The sequence below is a fragment of the Anas platyrhynchos genome, chromosome 1 (genome assembly GCF_047663525.1).
Source record: "Anas platyrhynchos isolate ZD024472 breed Pekin duck chromosome 1, IASCAAS_PekinDuck_T2T, whole genome shotgun sequence".
Taxonomy (NCBI): domain Eukaryota; kingdom Metazoa; phylum Chordata; class Aves; order Anseriformes; family Anatidae; genus Anas; species Anas platyrhynchos.
The window spans coordinates 179,805,607-179,825,125 of NC_092587.1; the positions used below are offsets into that span (position 1 = coordinate 179,805,607).

Below are 19,519 nucleotides of genomic sequence, written 5' to 3' on the forward strand. Positions count from 1 at the left end.
GTTTTTATTTTGAAGGGGAAGCTTTCTATTTAGTCTGCTGTCCCAAACTGCTCCATATTCTCAGGACACTCAGAACAACCTTGAAGTCTTAATGGTTTGATTGCTTTTGGGGTATTTGATGGTATTTTTATAGCTATAAAACATGTATTAGAAAGTCAACAACTTTAAAAATAATTGAGTGCTGCGTTCAGTTTTGGGTCCCTCACTACAAGAAGGACATGGAAGCCCTGGAGGGTGTCCAGAGCAGGGCTACGAAGCTGGTGAAGGGCCTGAAGCACAAATCCTGTGAGGAGCGGCTGAAGGAGCTGGGGGGGTTTGGTCTGGGGAAGAGGAGGCTCAGGGGAGAGCAAAGAGGAGGCCTCATTGCTCTCTTCAGCTGCCTGAAAGGAAGGGGTGGGGAGCTGGGGGTCGGCCTCTGTTCACAGGTAACCAGTGACAGGACCAGAGGGAATGGCCTCAAGCTGTGCCAGGGGAGGTTCAGGCTGGCAATGAGGAGACATTTCTGCTCAGAAAGAGCAGTCAGGCACTGGGACGGGTTGCCCAGGGAGGTGGTGGAGTCACCGTCCCTGGGGGTGCTCAAGAAGAGGCTGGACGTGGTGCTTGGGGACGTGGTTTAGTGGGTGATGGTGGTCGTAGGGGATGGTTGGACCAGGTGATCTTGAAGGTCTTTTCCATCCCAAATGGCTCCATGAGGGCTGGGGCTGCTGCCTGCCACACCTGCCAGCCCTCAAGCTGCGGGAGCCGACCCGAATCGCTCTCTTTGAGCTCCCCCTGCTGCTGGGCGCGCTGCAGGAACCCTGCCGCGGAAAGAAAGGGTGGGTGACACGGTGTGGGGTGACACGGCGGGGGTGACAGGCTGCGGGGTGACTCGGTGCAGGGCGAGCGGCTGTGGGGCGACACTTTGTGAGGTGACACGGTGTGGGAGCGGGCACGGGGTGCCAGCGGCTGACGGGACGGGCTGGCAGGACCGAGCTCGCCCCATCCCCCGCGGGCTGTGCCCCTTCCTAGGATCGTGCCGGGGGGTCCCCGAGGCTCCGGAGGGGCTCGGAGGGGGGGAACCGGCCGGGCCCGGCGCGCCGCGGCCATGGAGGGGCTGAGGGGAGGCGGGCGGCGGGGCCGTCGCCATGGCAGCGGGCGGGCCCGGCCCGGCCCCATTTGATCCGCGGGGTGTGGGGGGGGCTGGAGCGTGCCCCCAAGAGCCCGGCCTCGCCTCAGCGGGTGAGTGGGGAAGGGGCGGAGGAGGAGAGGGGACGGGGAGGCGAGGCCGAGCCTCAGGAAGTTTAACGCAATTTTCCGCTGAGTCCGCGGGCGGGCTCGACTTTGAGCTGGGGAGGCGGGCGGCTTCGCTGAGGTGAGGGCGGCGGGGGGCTCCCGGGGGCTCCTTCCCTCCTTTTATCCCTCCCTTGCTCCCTCCCTCCCCTCCTGTGGGGCCATATTCTGCTCGGGGAGCTGCTCCCCTCAGCGAGGAGACCCTCGCCCACCGTGCCCGTGGTTCCATCCCTCCCTTGGGGTTGAGGGGGTGCAGGTAGGTCAGGGGGGCTGTGGGCATCCCTGCAGCGCTCCCTCACGGCTGCGTTTCCTCCTCTGTGAGGAAAAAGAGGTGGGAAGGAAGCAGGAGCCTTGTCCTGCAGTAACATCAGTGAAAGCTACTTGTAGGCACAGGTGCTGGTGCTCACTGTTGCCTGTACGGGTCTCTCTCTGTTTAGATGTGCTTCTCCTAAGACCAGCCGAGCGACAACAGAAACAAAATGACGACTGTGAGGTACGAACAAGGGTCGGAGCTCAAAGAAGCCTCAAGGTGAGTGAAATGAGCTGCATCGGTGTGTGAGCTCAGCTCACGTGTGCTGTGTGCAGTCTTCTGCCCGGTTTCTTGATGCTCTGATCATAGCAAAGAGGAGGCTTGAAGTTTATATACTGTATGGTTTCCATTTTTTTCTCCTTCCTTAAAATGCTATTGTTTGAGAGGAGTCTTACATATGAGAGAAATATATTCTTCTGATTAACTTCTTACAAGAAGTCATTTCTTTTGACAATCTTTATTTACAGGTTAAAAACTTTATTAAAGGAGTACAGGCACTGGTAGAGTTAAGCACAGGGCAGTAGGTCTTGCTTTCTTCTAGCCTCTGGAAGCCACTGTCCAGGTATCCTAAAGGTAGGGTCTGGCTCTGCTATCCTTACAAGTCTCAAGTTCTCTTCAGCTGTGAGTAGTTAAGGAAGCTTATGCTCTATGGTTAGTGTGTGGGTAGAAGTTAGGTTCTTCTAGTATGCCCTCTTTTTTGTCTTCTACTCTAGTGTTTAAAGACTAGATGTAGTAGCTTGTGGCAGAGAGTTTGTTTTAGCTTGGGCAACAGGTGGGTGTAGAGCGCTCAGTAAAACAAACTCCCTCTTAGGAAAGCGTTATCCAGAACTGAACCACTGTGTGAGAGCACAGTGAAAACAGTGTGCTTGTCCTTGATTTCTGTTTTCTTTGTGTGTTGAAGATTGTCCTCCTAACCCAAAACACTACTACTGCTCATTCTTATTGGGCTTTTTTCTCACACTAGAGGATAACAAGCTGGCATTCAGTGCCTTTCACATGTCTTCAAGGACGAGCAAGTGGTCTGCAGCAAAAGCGCTGTAGCAGCAGAAACCTCTTTTAATAAGTGAAACATTTCTGCTCTATACTATGTGGATAACTCCACAGTGAATGTCTTGTAAGAACAGCTGAGAAGGAAAACTGCATAGCCGTATATTTACAGAGCTTTGCAACCTTTCTAGGAACAGAGTGAGGATACTGGAGCTGGAAAATAGTGTGTAGACAGTTGCTCCTGCACAAGTAGTAATGATGCCAGAGGCAGAGCCAGAGCCACAGCAAACACTGTGGCCGTGCTATTATGTAGCATAGTATTTCTATATAGAAGGTTAAAATCCAAATTCTTGGGTTTGGATCATCCTGTGACCTTCAAGGCTCTTCAGGTGGCTAAAAAAAATCTTGATCCAAAGAGACCCTGTTAAGGAAGCTATGGTAAGCAGCCCTGCCAAGAAAAAAATGCTGCTCCAGCACTAGCTCAGCTGCTGCCCTGCTCTTGCAGTTTCCGGTTTGGTATCCTGCTCTGCACAAAAACACCTCTGTGCTATGGCTTCTCCTAGCAAGCATTCATTCTCTGAACAAGTAGTCTACTGTAACAGCATCAATATTTTCTGGACTCTGCGAAGTAACTTTGCATATGCATGTTTCTAGCGATTCCAGAGTCTGGACTGGACTCTAAAGGCCTCAGTAGACTCTGGGATGCCTGACTTCAAAGCCCTTTATCCAGTTGCTGAACACAAACATCTTCCTTTCCTTCCCCTAAAGAAAAATTTTTGAAAGATGGATTGCTAAGTGGAGCTAGGTCAGCACAAGCCAAAGGTTTCTGCTGTAACAACATATGGGAAGCCTTTCTTCCCTTAGTATTGTTCATGTGCTCTGGCCCTGGTTGCTGTTCTCACTGCTCAGCTGATAGTAGTTAATGTTACTGGTTCTGGAATAACGAAGGGTAGCAATGTATAAAGCTGAGATCTGTATTGGTATGTGACTTGTGCTCTTCCTTTGCCAGCTCTCCAACAGCAGAGGAGCCCACAATAAAGATAGATGATGGTCGTGACGAGGATAATGAACAGGACAGCTGTTCCAAGTAAGCTAATGGAATACTAAATGCCTTGTTTACCCCCAAAAGTGAAAATGCCTGAACCAAAATGAGAAAGCAGATTGCTTGCTGAAGTAAGAGATAAGCCTTACTTATCTTGCTACTGATGCCTTGATACTTATCTTGATACTCAGAGCATTACACCACTTGATACTGACACTTGTTCTAGTACATAATAACAGCAAGCAACTTCAGGAAGCTGCTTCATGCTTATGGAGATGAAATCTCAGTGCTAGCATTAGCTACAAATATATCAGATAATGGAAAATGGGAAGTTTAAGCTGCAGTGCATGAACTTTCCCAAAGAAGTGAACCTGGGGGAGCACAGAAGAACCAATGCTGCTCAGAGAATGAGGTAAATGAGGATCTGGGGCAACTGGGAAGGATTATGCCTTCAAGATTGAGCTGTCTACACATGCTAGTGATTTACTGTTCTTGAAGCAGTTACATTTTTGAAAGTAACTGCTTCTCTTGTTACTAGACTAGATTACTAAGTCTTATAGCATACTTCAGTCATAGTCAGGTCAGTGACATGTGAATAACATTTCACACTTCCTGCAGCTTGAGCAGTAAGATCAGGCCTGTTATCCCTGTTCTCTTATGTGATAACATGGTTTTAGAGAATTCAGAACTTGGTGGTTAGAAATGCATTTCATAAAGGCTTTAAGCTAAGTAAACAAGCAAATGTTGGGCTGTGTTCTCTTTAACTGATCTGAAATGCTGGCAGGCCAAATTGGTGTGTTATATATTTAGCCTTTTTAGTGTGTGCCTAATAAAGGTGCTTGTCCTTAGATTGTGGAAGCTGAAGTCTTGGTGTACCTGCTGTATTTACACTGCAGGATTTGTTGGATGAAGACCTAAAACCACCAACTGTTAGTGTAACTATCGCAGTGCTTTCCTTAGCAGGTTCTTCTCACATTTATACCTAATATCTATGTGTTAGGCTGCCTTGGAGATGAGGCCTGCTATTGCATCCTCGACTTAGGTAGGAAAAGTGGTTACTGCAACCTGCTTAAAGATATGGGTGTCTGCTGGTTCATATTTTTGGACTTCAAACTTAAAATAATGAGAAATGTGAGCTAACTCAGTGAGCCCAGCAAGATGCTTCCTCTTTGCTTCAAAGATGCTCAGTCTTGTCTTAAGGTTAACTCACTAATTCAGTGTATGTACCAAGTGAAATGTAATGCTCCAACTACCCTAGAGGAAAAAAGGAAGCTCAGATAGGGTAATTGGGGTGCAATATGCATTATTGATCCAATGAATACTTCCTGTAACAGTGGTATCCCCAATGGTGTGGGTGGAGAGGGAAGTACAGTGACAGTATGTAACAGAAAAGGAGGACAAATATCACAGTACTGACAAAGTTCTGGCAGATTCTTCTTGTGTCAGAACTTTTTCGGTAGGTCCTACTGTTAATGACATATTTGGAGGAGGTATTTTATTTTAAGTGGCAAAGAAAACTCAGTGCTTATGATAGTAAAGTAACCCCTAGGTTAGTAGACTGGCAGTATGCTGGTAACTAATCAGTTAAACCATCACAGCTTGGGGTATGCAGATGGAGGCTTTTATGTTAATTCTTGTTGTATAGCCTCAAGTGATTTGTTCAGCTAATGAGATGTAGCTCTACAAAGGTCTAGCCTTAAACCAGAAGGCTTAGAGCATACTGACCAGGCAACAAGTAGTCTTCCTTAGCTGGAACCCTGCTAGGGCTGGAGAAGATTCCAAATGGAAGCATTTGGCTGTGGTACCTCATTTAAGAGGTACTGGTCTTTGACCTGAAAGACCAAACTGATTTTCTTCTAAAGGTAGAAGAGGTATTTGTCTTCCTCATACTCTAAGAGCACAGAGATGACAGTGAATCTGTTAACAGGTGCTTTTTCCCAGGCCTGAAGAGAAATCCTCTCATTCTGATACAATAAACACATTGATCAAGATACTTTAAGAGATGATTATGCTTTAATCTTCCTCTTGATCAATAGCTGCTATGTGAATCTACTTGGAACTTGTTACTGAACACTGTGCCAGACTTCTGGTGTCACTAGAGCTGTGACACTGAATAGGAATGAACTTCAGTACCAGTGCTATTGTAGCTAAACCTGTAGCAAAATGTCCCTTGTCTTGATGCTGGTTCTCTTCTCTTGCAGTACTATTAGGAGAAAAATTTCCCCATTTGTGATGTCGTTTGGATTCAGGTAAAGCATCCGCCTTGTAATGATATGGGAGGGGTGGGAGTAGTCCTTATTTCTAGTGCAAGAACTTGGAGAGCTCCTTAAGCAATAGGGACTCCAGACAGTTGTTCCTGGGAAGTACGGAATTAAAATATAGTTACTTCTAAGGAACTGCATTCCCTCATAAGTGGGAGGGAAGGTCAGTATGCTGGAGGACAAACTGATGCTTCTATGCCTTAAAGTGTTCAGGTTTGTGCCACTTCTGGATAGCTGTGGAATTACTGGTGAATAACTACAGCTGAGTCTGCAGTAACCACAGTTCCATGTGGATGTTGTACTCTGCAAATCACTTCAGAAAGTGTGATTTGAATCCTTCGGCTCTTCATACAAGCAGGCCTTGATTTTATTTATATTTATATATATATATATATATATATACACACACACACACATGCATGAGAACCCACAGTTGGACCAGCTTAAAATAAAAAATCAGGGTTTGTGCTCTCCAGTCTATAAATGTCAGTATTTCTTTCCTTCTTATCAAGCTGACTTGTATTTTTTTTCTTTCAGGGTATTTGGAGTTGTGCTTATCATTGTGGACATTGTTGTTGTGATTATGGATCTGGCTATCTCTGAGAAGAAAAGGGGCATTAGAGAGATTCTCGAAGGCATTTCCCTGGCTATAGCACTCTTTTTCCTCGTCGATGTTCTCATGAGGGTGTTTGTTGAAGGGTAAGGCCTTGGCAAAGATGAATTCAGTGTGGCAAATCCTCAAGCTAGTAAGGAAGCAATACTTTGAGGTTGAAACTGTGAGTGTGGCTGGCCCTTAGGCTAAACTTATGGTTATCTTTTATTGGCTGTTACCATTATATGGACTAACCTATAAAATGCTTCTGATACAAGTAAACATTTGGAAACTGTAAGTCTTGCTATGACTCATGCACTGTAGACCTGGTATATTTCCTTAGTGGGTCTTCAGTGCTTGGTTTTCTGAAGTGCTTCAGAACAGCTTGTCCCCAGCAGTAGCTTTATATAGGCTCTTTCCTTCCTGAACATGGGTTTCAAAATTTGTTGCCATTCATAGGGGTGTTTATCTGACATTCTCCTTTGTTTCAGCTTCAGGAACTATTTCCGGTCCAAACTGAATGTTTTGGATGCATTCATAGTAGTGGGCACTCTGTTAATTAACCTGACCTACTCCTTCTCAGACCTCGCTGCGACGGATCAGATGCCAAGGTAAGCATGGTACCACAACTGTTAGATGTGAGCTCTCTTCTTGACAGGAGTCTAAGAATTTTCTTGGGCATATCTAAGCTAGATGAGTGCATGCTAGAGCACAAATGTGGCTCTGATAGGATTTCACAGTACAGGCTTCTAAAGGATAGAAAGATTTAACCTTGGCTTACAGCTCTGGAGGCTGTCTCAAAGGCAGCTATGATCTAAATGTATCTGTTGTGGTGACTAAAAGTGAGCAGTGAGGCCTGCAAATAGCCTTTCTCAGGTTTTCAGGGTTGAGGTTATAAGCAGCAACCTGATGAGTCTGAAGTAGAAGGTCAGAAAGAGTTGGATTATAATAGCAAATGGAACTGACAAAGTAGGTGGCTGAGGAAGGATCTCTATCTGTGGATCTTGAAACAGAAATCTCGCTTCTTCCACCTTGTTCTCCCAAAAGCCCCAGAGTAACACATGCTGGGTTTCTCAGCCATCCCCTGGGGAAGGGGATCTTACTACTCATGTGCATAAATTGATTCAAGTTGTGCCTCCATCTGGTTTCTGTGGCTTGATGAGGTGATCTCCTTTGAGATGAGTCTGTTCCTGATGGAGACAGGAATGCGCCTCTCAACTAGTCATCTGCACTGAGTTTGGATTACAGTGAGACCCTTGCACCAACCAGGGAAAGAAGTAGAGGTGTTTTAAGAAAAAAAAAAAAAACAAAAAAAAAAACAACAAAACAAACCAAAAAATTTAGTGGGTACAAGGTGGGAAACATTTCTCTAGAAGAAATCAACTCAGTCTAGTTATTGAACCCAGAGCTGGATGAACTTGAAGGGAATCCTAGCACTTAATATGCCAGCCAAACTTCTGTTACAAGAAGTAGAGCTGTGAAAGCTCTGTTTACCTCTGACTCCTTTAGCTGCATTTGCAGCCCCAGAATCATAAAAGGCTATTTCCCTTTAACCCTTATTAAACACCAGCCTGAGCTGAATGGCATATCTCTGCCCACAGCTTTCTAAAGAATATTTTTTCCTTATGGAGTCCTGGGCTGTTAGTAGTAAGCCTGATCCTGCATTGATTCTTCCTACTGGATGTTGGCGTGTGCAAATCCCTTGTATTCTAACCTGCTGAATTTGGAGAGGGTTTTGTACAGGCCTGGCATCCCACAAGGTTTGTGGTTTTTTTTTTTTTTTTTTTATGTTCTTAAAAGATACTCAGCTGAGACCTACTGTCTCATCCATGTGACTCTTGAGGCCTTCTATAATGCTTTTGTTAAAGGCTCTTAGTTCTGTGCAGACCAAAGCATTGCTGCCTGGCACTAGAAGGTATTTCAGAACTGGCCAAATATCAGACTTTGAGGAAAAGACAGCCTTCCCTTCCCACCTAATCCTCCAGTTGCATCCACAAATCTAACTTCTAGTAGCCTACCTCTTTTTCTTCCTCTTCTTTCCTCGCAGCCCTTGATTCAGATGCAAGCAGTAACCTTAAAGCACTTTAAGTCTCAGAAGAGCTAGGCTGAGCAGTTTTTATGTGGATGAGAGCTTGTGTGACAAGTCAAATTTGTCTGGCAGTCCGCAGAGGTAACATCCCCTGATGGAGCGATGTGGTGTCTGTTCCTGACCTGGTCTAGCTAGATGTGGATTGGGATGAGCTGTCTGCTGACTTACAAAAGGACACTTTTTTATAGGAATAAGGCTGGGTATCAGTTTGGGAGTTAATGCCTAACTAGCTGGCTCTGTGAAGGGCAGGAGGCAAGCTGCTGGTATCCTGCAGAGCTACTTCTTGCAGCGGTGGCTCAGGCTGAGGAGAGGGGCTCTGGAGTCTACACTGCAGTGCTGGCTTGTCCTTGCCTGGCTGCTTGCTCAGGGCAACTCTCCTGAAACAACAGCAGGGTGATCTTGGGCTAGGAGTGAGCTGGTGAGAACTGAAACTCACCTCCAGGTGTCCAGGACAACCATGTCTTTCTGGCTTCTGACAAGCTTTACATGAGTGGAGAGTACTCTGTTTTCAACCAGAGGTGATGGAATAAAGCTTCCATAACGCTTTCCCCCCCCGCCCTCACTGTAGGTATTCACCTGAATATTCTTACCTAGGTATATCAGGGCCTAAAACACGTGTGTGCTCCTTAAAATATATGCTCATACCTCCTTAAGGAACAAATGCTGGTTGACACTACTCACTAAGGGTATCCCAAAGCAGCTGCCCCTACTCAGGTTGTCTCTGTAGAGCTACTCACATGAGCATCTTGCCAGATTCAAAGTCCAACGGCAGTACAAAGTTTCTCAACAGAACTTGTTCAAGTTGCTGAATGATTAAACAAAAGACTTATAAACTGCTCTGTTCTCAAGTTTCCTACTCAATGCATGATGTCTGGCTTGTTCAGCTTCTCTTTTCAGCTGTTTTTCATGTCTGGTTCCACTTTAAGAGTACATTTTAAGAATAAGCTTGAAGGAACAGCAATGTAGGGATAGTAACAGTAGCAGTGTCAAAAGAACTTACTGCTTGCTGGGCAGAGATATTGGGAAAAATCTATTCCAGCAAGTAGGGGTGCTTCCTAGTCCTGTTTCATGTTTGAAACTTGTGTCCCCAAAACCCTTAACAATAAAACTATGGTATACTTCAAGCCTTGTGCCACCCTTCTTACCAAAATCAGCATGTGAGGTCCTAGTTCAATAAGTGAAACAAAACTATCTACCTCTGAAATAAGTTTTAAATAGCTTTAAGTTTTGCATCTAAATGTAGTAATGTCTTTTTATGGTGAATCTCTCATCTAGAATGGTCGCACTCTTTCGAGTTCTGAGAATTGTCATCTTAATTAGAATATTTCGCCTGGCCTCCCAAAAGAAACAGCTTGAAGTGGTGACCAGGAGAATGGTAAGTGGCCTAGTAATAAATCTAGGCAACTATTGTTGTTTTTAATCATCTTTTTCTCCATGAAGCCATCAATAGTGAGGAGCAAGACTGCTCACTGTGTGTTGGTCTGAAACTAATACTACTACAGAAGCAACGTGTTGTTTTTGTGTCTCTGGCAGGGTTTTGGGGTTACACTTTCTATTTCAGTATAGCTAGCAATGCCTGCCTCTGCTTGAGCAAGCAGCTCCTTGACCTGGAAGACCGGTGTGTCAGGGATTGGGACACCGTGGTGTGTCTTGATTTGATAATTACTGGCTTGTGTGGTGCACAGGCTGTTTTCCAACGTGGGCAGGTTGGAGACTTTTAATGCTTCTGGCACTCATTTCAGGTGAAAACAAAATAGCTTAGCTGTCCAATGCATTGAAGTCCTATCCATTGTGAATGCCTCTGTTACTTCCAGCAGGGCACTGAAGTGATTGTTGGAGCTTCGAGCCCAACCCCTTACACAGGAATAAACAGTCTTGGTTATGCTGCCCTTAACTTCCTTCCTTCAAGTTAAGGAAGTCCAGATGTTTTTTTTTTTTCCTAGTAATAATCAACAAGTGCTGCCTTGTGGTGGTGTTTAGGAAGACTAACTCTGCTCCTTTTTCACAGGTCTCTGAAAACAAAAGGCGTTATATGAAAGATGGCTTTGATCTGGATCTCACTTACATTACTGGTTTGTAGAAGTCCTGTAGCAACAAATGATACTTTGCAGCATGTTACATCCTGCTAAGGCTGAGTGCTTTGTATCAAATGCAACTTTTTTAGCAGACTATTGAAACTTAAATATGAATTCAAATCAAACCTACTTCTTTTCTTTAGGAGTTTGAAATCAGTTTCTAACCCTGTTCTTCTCAAGGGTTAACCTCCTGGTAGGGTGGGTGTACATGCTGTATACAAGGATAGAAATCCTTCTGAGGCGTAGGGAACCAGAGCTAAGAAGCTATTGATTGATTTAGTGTGTTTGCCTCCAGTTCTATGCTGACTGCTTAATGATAGCTTATGCTTCAGGAAGGCCTAGTGCCCTGCTCTAGCTATGCAAAATGCAGAACAAAACCTCTTGGAAATGGGTAGGTGGCTTTCCTAACTAGGGTGGGAGTCAGTCACTTCATGATAACATGCCCTCTGTCATGTAGTGCCTATGTTTGGGGAGGGTCTGTCTCCCTGTTGTTACATCTGATTGCTGTCTTCTCCACAGATCGTGTTATTGCAATGTCATTTCCATCTTCTGGGAAGCAGTCTTTCTACAGGAACCCTATAAAGGTAAAAATCTCTCCTTACCAAATTCAGTGTTTCTGAACAGTTTCACTTCAAGGTTTCCACTAGCTTGCATGTGGACTAGATTACCAACTCAGCCCTAGTCCTGCTGACTTAGCTGGCTGGAATATTTAAATGGTGATCTCCACTGTGCTGCACTGCTTGTATTGTAGTCTCTCAGCCGAGCCAAGTGAGATGCATCTTGTGTTGTGGACACACTGGTCATCTGATGTCTGTTTCTTGGGGGAAAATTATCAGAACCAAATCAATTCTGTCCCAGGCCAGTAATAGTGTGAGTCATATGAGTGATCTACTCAGATGAAAAACACTTCAAATGTCTGCATTAAATACTGTCTAATTTAAGATTTAGACATTAGAAGTAAGTCCCTTTTCAGAGCTCTTCTGCCTGATGTCTCAGAAACCAAAGTACGAAGGGCCAGGAACTTGGTCATGGTGCTTTTACACTAGATAGGAATCAGAACTACTGGGATGAAAAGGCCTGTTGTCCTAGAGCTGATCATAAATATACTCGCTGACTTCACCTTGGGGACGGGGTATGAGGTGGCCATGGAAATAAGGAGTTACGCCAGCTACTCTGAACTTGTATCTTACTATTGCTATAGGAGGTTGCAAGATTTCTGGACACCAAGCATGCAGACCATTATAAAGTCTACAATCTCTGCAGTAAGTATGCTTAGTTGCTTGACTGTACTGAAAAACAGATAAACATCTCTTTAGAGTATGTTGGTGGCAATACTAGATCTTCAGGAACTTTCTATCAAAAGTAATTTTTAAAAAGTACTTAAAACACTGGTATAAGCTTAGACTGGTGGTCTTGTGTCATATCCATCTCTGTTCCAAGCCCATTCCCCTCCCTGGCATAACTTCCAGATTTTCTTTATAGGTGAAAAAGGCTATGACCCCAAGTACTTCCACTACAGGGTGGAAAGGATTTTCATCGATGACCACAATGTCCCAACAATACGGTGAGTCTTGGCAAGAAATACTTGTGTTGTGGTAGCTCTCTGTGGGTGCTTACTGTGACCATGCTCATCTTCCTCTTATCTAGGGACATGCTGAAGTTCACTGCCAGTGTCCGTGAATGGATGAGTCAAGATGAAAAGAACATCATAGCAATTCACTGTAAAGGAGGCAAGGGTAAGACTTGTCATGTCTAAAGCATGCATGCCACAAATGATACATACATTAAAAATAGTAGGATAAGAAAGTGTAGTCCTAAACCATGGCATAAAGTGGGTTTAGGGTAACTTAACAAATTCTGCTGTTCTGACTCCTGACAGGAGGGACTGGGGACAGGGAGCTACTAAGGCTGCTACTAGTAATTGTTAAGCAGCTGCTCTAGCTCTGCTAGCTAGTCACCCGTGCTGAATATCCTGCACTGTAATATACCTCAGGCTTCTGAATTTCTGTGGAAACAGCCTAGGTGCGGCTGAATCCTGATTTAAGACACATAAGAAACAAGGTATCGTGAGAAAGCATAATACAGTGTTGTGGGGGCAGGCTTGTGCAAGCTATTGCACACAAACTGGTCCATGAGTGCTATCTGCAACCCTCAGTAGCTCAGGAGCTGCTGAAGTGCATGGATAGCTGTGCAAATAAGCCAAATGACCCTGCAAACATCTGCCACATCTCCAGCCACCTGCTGTTACTGCTACAAATGCTACGGATACTTGGCTTGAAGCAGATGGTTGCAGAAGGGTTTTTCCCACAGTTGTAAAGCCTCCTAAGCTGTATTTCCCAAACTGAACACTGAAGCTACCTGCAGGCCAAAGTCAGCCTGGAGAACAAGTGTAGGGAGGGGGTGATGACCTCAGACTTGAATTCAATACTGAGACAATACCAGGACCTCTGCGTTAGTAGTCTTATTGCCCTACTTAGTAGGGTTGGGCAAAAACTGGGCCAGAGAAGTAACTCTTGCGACTTAAACTGGTGTTGCCAGTGCTTTAGTCTGACACTTGACTACTCAGGTGACCCCCATCTCCCATTATCTCTATTCTAATAGTTACAACTTCATTTTTCACAAATAATCCCCCAAGTCTTACAGTTCAATCTCTCTTACTACTTTTACTACAGGTAGAACTGGAACAATGGTCTGTACTTGGCTAATAGACAGTGACCAGTTTGAGAGTGCAAAGGTAAAAACTAAGTTTTATTTTGGTTCTTTCCATATTCCAAATACCCTCTTCAGAATTTAACAAATTGCTGAAATGCCCTAATACTCTGTAAAAAGCCTACAGACAAAAAAGCATGGTGTAAACAACCTGCATTTTAAAAATTTTTTGCAACTCCTGCTAATGTGGAAACTCATCTCTGAAGACTACTCTTGATCAGGAAGAACTGGTAATGTAGGATGCCAACTTTGAAGCACTTCTTTTAGAGGCATAATAGACCTAGGATCTTGAGCAACTTGTCTTAAGCTATGGGTGCCTTCTGAACATGCCCTACTAACGCCAGTGTCACTCTTCAAGTGGTCTTGTGTAATTCTCCTCCCTACTCTCCTTCCAAGTGGTGTGAGATGTCAAGACAAGGCCACAGGCAGTTGTTGATTGCAAGAAGCCTTTCTAAATATTTTTTGGGAAAAGGAAGAAAGACCAGCAGTCTGCAGTCAGGAATGATGCGTGTTCTGCTTTGATATATGGAGTGTGGGGTCTTGACCTGAAAACCTGGGTTCCAGAAGGCCCTGATCACTGTAGATAGCTTGGGCAGAGTGTATATCAGCTGGATAACTTGCTGTTCTCTGAGCTTGGGTTGTGGAAATCCAAACTAATGCTCAGTTTTTGTCTGCCACAGGCCCCTTGAGAAGTGTATATGGCTCTGTAGGAATTGCTTAATAAGCATATAGCTCTCTTCCTTCTGAGAGCTTTATTAGCTCTCAGTTTGGGATGAGAGAGTTAATATACCTGACTTCCTAACTAGTAATTCTATATTGTTGTTAAAAGCCTCCTTTTAGAAGATACCACAACCACTATTGCATATCTTCACTTGTATTCGTTTATTAGAATTGGCTGGTATGGTTCTAGTTTGTTTGCTATGCGCTGCTCAGGAAGGGGAATGGTGGTGGGATGAATGTCTTAACACTTAAAAATCTTTCTGTTTAGGAAAGTTTGGACTACTTTGGGGAGAGGAGAACTGACAGAAGCACAAGTACCAAATTTCAAGGAGTTGAAACTCCATCCCAGGTAAGTCTGAGCAGGTCCAGCAACAGCAGCCAAACCAATCCTAGCCTTGTGAGCACTGAAGCTGCCCCAATTCTGCCTTGTTTCTACTATATACTTAACTCTTGGGCTTCCTGCACTAGTTCTTTAGGGGTTGGAAGATTGCCAATTAGTAGGGTTCATTGCATTCTTCTCCCTTCCATTGTTAAAGTAATTCCTTGCACTAATTCCATGACATTGTGAAGTGGGACTGGTACCTGGGTTCACAATCCTCTTAAGGCTGGAAGGAGCACATTCAGTGCACGTTTAGTCCACATTTAGTCCAACCCTGCTGCTTAAGCAAGGTGAGCTAGAGCAGGCTGTCGAAGATGATGTCCAGTTAGACTTAGAGCATCTCCCCCAAACTCTCTGGGTAACCTTTTGCAGTGTTTGACCACCCTCACAAACACATGACCCTAGAAGACAACTGGGCTGCTCATCAGCAGTGTGCTGGAGGCTGCAGCCTGGCCTGGGGAGGGCTATGGTACTGCTGTGGTTGGGTGGAGGAATGCATCCTCTAAAAATAGCATTCACAGAGAAACACAAAACGTGCTATTGCCTCAGACCATGTCTTCATCTTAATTCACTGCATACTGTGAGATGAAGCTGTTGGTTAGAGGTACTGTAGTTACCAGTACAAAACTGAATGGAAGTGTAGCCACCTCTCAGTATGTGCTTCTTCAAAAGGGAAGCATCCTGGAGCTTTTTAAGAGGCAGAATGTTTAAACCTATGATAAAAAAGCTCCCTGCTTCTTTCTGAACTCAAAAGTACAGAATTGTTTTTACAACACCAAATTTAAATAATTTAAAAATGCAGGTGTTGAACTTGTGTAGAGGTTTAACAACTAGCTGTTTGAAAAATGAAGGGGAAAGAACAAGGCTCATTTCTTGTTATCCTTAGACTTGGGGTAGCAAAGAACTTGGAGCAGATCTACTTAATCCTGCTTCTACCTAGACTTAGGTTGTATGGGGTTAACTGCATAATGTGTTTGGGTTTTTTGCATTACAGAGTAGGTATGTTGGGTATTATGAGATCCTGAAAAACAAGTATAACTTCAAACTCCCACCAGAGAGACAACTCAAAATAAAAAACCTCAAAATCTACTCTATACATGGTAAGAACTTTTGAATTTGGGCACTTCTCTATTTCGTAATGGTTTTGTGGTACAGGTAGCTGATCTCTGTACTCTGTCTCTCTTACTAAATCATGTTAAAGATGTAGGCTTACTGGGGTATGAGAATTCAAATAGCACAGACTAAAAACAGCCAAAAATCAACTCCACAAACCTTTGGAGTACAGCTGCCTCGTGTTCTGTCACTTTCTGTGTGTCTGCTAAAATGATGGCTCACATGCAACCTGCCCTGTTTTGGGAAGGGAATCAACTATATCAGTAGGGTTAGTGGGTAACACTTCTCAGCCTGTTATAACTTTCTGTATATATGTACTGGTAACCTTGATGAAAGGCTGACTACTAGAAGTACAGCACATTCTAGGGGGTCTAAAATGCTGTTCTTCAGTTGGTGGAACTGTATTCTACATGTGCTGTTCCTGAGCCACCAGTAGGATTCTCTGCTACTTCCACACAGCTTTCAGCCACTCAAGCTTGAGTTGCTTTCAGGTCTTGAGTTCCCTAAAGTCTGTAGCAAGGCCTTCCTCACAAGGCTGTTCTCAGGGAGAGTGATACACGTGGCTTTGATTACCACTTTGTTTCCAGGTGATTTTTTTGTGCTCTGGTATGACGTGACACTTCCTTCCTCTTCCTAGGAGTTGGGAAAGGCAACGGAACTGACTTGAAGGTGCAGGTAATAATGAGAAAGCAAGTTGTATTAGAATGTGTCTGTGCAACACAAGGAAACTGCAAGGTGAGCACACTATGGAACTGGCAGCTTTCAGCTTCTGTGACTCAGCTGCCTGAAACTGTTGTCCTGTGGAAGTTAGATACTGGATATAAAAGTACCTTAGTAAATGGATGCTGTAAATTCTAAGATGAAACAGCCAAGCTTTGTTAAACCATAGAAGAAATACTACAAAGTAATAGCAGGCTTCCTAAAAGTTTGTTTAAATGTTTAACAGTCACTGACCTGAGAAGCTGAAATTGTTGGTGTCTGTTCTAGCACTGCTGTTGTATTTCTATACCACAAATAAGTAACTTCTAATTGCCATCAATTGTTCTTCTGTCTCTGCAGTAGCTCTTCATAAATGCAATATTTTGTTTTGTGTGTTCTGTATCCAGCTCTTCTTTGACGCTGACAGTGACTCTGTAGTCATTGGCTTGGAAGACAGCCCTGTGATAAGCGGGGATGTGAAAGTCAGATTCGAATCCCATTCTGTAAGTACAACGGCGTGAAGACTGGCGCTTGAATTTGAGGGCCAGCAATGCGAACTGCAGCTGGTCTTGGCCACCTCAGCTCTGTGGGGCCACGTGTTTCTTCCCCTGTGGCTCCTGCTGTGTGGGGTGGCCCCGTTGTAGCAGCTGTAGCAACAGACACCTTGGTTAGGTACCTGCTGCTTCTAATGTGGGGCTCTTACTCTTTCATATTTAGTTTGAGCGGCCTAGTCCTGAAACAAATTCAGTGAGCATGGTGATCTGGGTGGGATATTGGGCTTCTCAAGTGTATTGATTCTGCCACTGTAGCTTTGTAAACCAGTCTGCTGGAGACAGGTTGGGTGCTCATCTCTAAAAACAAGTCCCGTTGCCAAATGAAGTCCTTAAACAGATCCTTTCCTTTTAGGATCTTCCAAAAGGCTATGACAACTGCCCGTTCTTCTTCTGGTTCAACACTTCCTTTATTGAAAATAACAGGTAAGTGAGCAGAGTGACTGCCTTTAGATCTGAACTTCTTGTGTCTGAGCAGGGCTGATGGTTCCTAAATGTGCTGAGAGCTGGAACAGCTGGCTAATGAAAGCATTTGTAGCTTCTGTGTGCATCTCTGACCCTCAGGCCTAACTTGTGAGCCTGCAGTTGGCACATGCTTGTACTGTGCGGGGTGGTTTAAATGTGAGATTTGTCTTAATTGGCTTAATCTACTGGGCTGTTTCCCAGCACTCAAAGTATTGTTAATTAACTGGAACTCCGAAGGTATAACGAACTGCTCAAACCTCTACAGCACAACTGGCAGAGGCTGGAACTTGAATTCAGCAGGCAAGTTAGGTATAACTACTGTTCTTTCTATGACTGGAATAGGACAAGCAATTGTTATTTAATTCTTCCTATCAAAATATGAGGAGTTAGCCATGAGTCTGTATTCATAACTCTAAACAGAATACCCAGAGCCAGCAACGCACTGTGCAGTCTGGGTGCAGGTACCCAGTTAGACCCAAGCAGTGGCAGGAGAAACAGAAACCTGCTGTCTTGGCTCTGCAGCTGGGCTGTATCGAAAGCTGCTGTGCTGGTGCTCTCAGGTGATCACTAGAAATTAATTCAGTAAGCACTGAAAGGGGAGAACGTGGCTGAGCTTGACTGAGTACTGAATCCAATGCCTGGCGCTAGGAAAGCCAGTTATTAAACCTACCACGTGCATCCCATGAGAAGGGCTGCAGCTGGAGGTAACATTAATTCTGCTGTAACAAGCTTGTGTCTTGGGGCTGTAGGCAGGGGGAAAACCACCAACGGTCAGGTTGGTGTTATGTTTCTCAAACTGCTTCAGATCCAAATCCCTGTGCATGTCTGTCTGAATCTAAGATCTGGGGCATGTTTAATACTCCAGGGCTGAACTTTAAGTTTTCTTCGCTGTCTTGAAGAAAAAGCCTATCTTACGGCCTAAAACGTGCTACTGAATCACTTTCTTTCAGGCTCTACCTCCCCAGGAATGAGCTGGATAATCCTCACAAGTCTAAAACGTGGAAAGTTTACAGCGAGAAGTTTGCTGTAGAGGTGAACTTCACCGAACCATAAGGCTGAAAGAAGGAAAACACTTCAACTCGCCTCTCTTCCTGAAGACTGTTCTGCTGCTTCGGTATAGCGAAGTGGTCTGCCTGTGCTGTACTTAACGTATTTCTATGTAGATACAACTTTCTCAAATAAACTGACCTGAGGTTCTGTTGTGCAGAGCAATAATCCTCTGGAGAATTACTTAATGCTGCTGTCACGTTGTGCTAACGAGCTGTTGGATCTGTGCAGAGGTGTTTACATACAGGTGATCCCTTCTCTACTACCCGACCATTGTCTCTAAGTACCCACCACGTTGGTGGGTGGAGAACAGGAGGCTGGGGTGCTGCTGAAGGACCTGAGGCACCTTCCCCTAGCATCAGGGTTTCTGTGCAGGTCCCTAGGATTAAGGGGATGCTGGAGATGGAGGAGAAGGATTCTGGCACAGGCCTTGCTGAGGTGGCACAGCTGGGTCTCACCAGCTCAGGAGCCTTCCTTGATGTGAAGCAGTCACTGAGGTTAGTTTCTTGGTTGTGTTAATCTGGCTTGGAGGTTTTTTTTTTTTTTTTTTAATTAAAAGTCCTCTTGTTATAGGAGCGAAACCAAAGCTGCATCAGCGTCACTAGAGGGCGACTGAGAAGAATGCGGGTAAGGCCTTTGTCTAGACCGAATACCCTGGGGCTGGAACATGACGCCGTTTATTGCTGCCGGCGGTGGCTGCTGACCAAGTTCCTTTCAGCTTAGCTCTGGCAACTGGATAGCGCTGCCCCGGGCTGCCCTTTCCAAGCGGCTGCGGGGCAGTTCAGGTTCATCTTCTTCCTGCTGTGAAGCAAGCTCGGCAGGTTATGGGGCAAGAGTAAGGGCTGTAAGAGCAAAACCAGTGGTGTGTTTTACTGAACTGCATATTTCAGCTAGAGGAGAGGGGAGAAATAAGCAAAATAGCTGTCAAGAGCTGTTGCATCTCATGTCAGAAACCCAACACCCACCTTTCTACAGCTGGTGATCTTCCTGCAGCAGTAACCTCTGGCTGCAGGGTCGTGGCCACTCAGCCTTCACCCCTGCAACTGAGGTCACCCAAGTCTCTTCTCAGCGTTCCTCCGGCTGGAACCTTACTCTTAGAGCACATTAATCAACGATCTAGGGTCTTGAGGTAAACTCTAATATTAGAACTGGCTTTCATACTAACAAAGCAACAGAGCAAGGGCTGAACTAGGGGTTTTATTTTCTTTATA

The 19,519-nt window shown here is 44.8% G+C and overlaps 1 protein-coding gene across 5 annotated transcripts; it reads left to right on the plus strand.

Annotated features, from left to right (window-relative positions):
• Positions 1-675: 675 nt before the first annotated feature.
• On the plus strand, positions 676-18,476 carry LOC101794119 (phosphatidylinositol 3,4,5-trisphosphate 3-phosphatase TPTE2). Of its 5 annotated transcripts, none has more exons than XM_005014849.6 (19): positions 676-815; positions 1,707-1,798; positions 3,576-3,653; positions 5,810-5,857; positions 6,407-6,568; positions 6,953-7,072; positions 9,826-9,925; positions 10,559-10,622; positions 11,145-11,209; positions 11,827-11,887; positions 12,108-12,189; positions 12,273-12,361; positions 13,298-13,359; positions 14,323-14,403; positions 15,428-15,533; positions 16,184-16,281; positions 16,653-16,748; positions 17,152-17,222; positions 18,212-18,476. In XM_005014849.6, exons 2-19 carry the CDS (start codon positions 1,749-1,751, stop codon positions 18,312-18,314), a joined length of 1,536 nt encoding a protein of 511 aa, XP_005014906.1. In that variant the 5' UTR covers positions 676-815; positions 1,707-1,748; the 3' UTR covers positions 18,315-18,476. The 5 variants fall into 5 exon arrangements, with proteins under 5 accessions (XP_005014906.1, XP_005014907.1, XP_027326677.1 ...); XM_005014850.6 differs by lacking the exon at positions 676-815 and adding an exon at positions 877-908; XM_027470876.3 differs by lacking the exon at positions 676-815 and adding an exon at positions 1,069-1,218.
• Positions 18,477-19,519: the final 1,043 nt, after the last annotated feature.

Excerpts from the sequence above, each read along its gene's own strand:
- LOC101794119 (XM_005014849.6), top strand. The coding sequence starts at position 1,749 with ATGACGACTGTGAGGTACGAACAAGGGTCGGAGCTCAAAGAAGCCTCA. Across the intron at positions 12,190-12,272 it reads CACAATGTCCCAACAATACG|GGACATGCTGAAGTTCACTG; the intron begins GTGAGTCTTGGC and ends CCTCTTATCTAG. Across the intron at positions 14,404-15,427 it reads GAGTTGAAACTCCATCCCAG|AGTAGGTATGTTGGGTATTA; the intron begins GTAAGTCTGAGC and ends TTTGCATTACAG.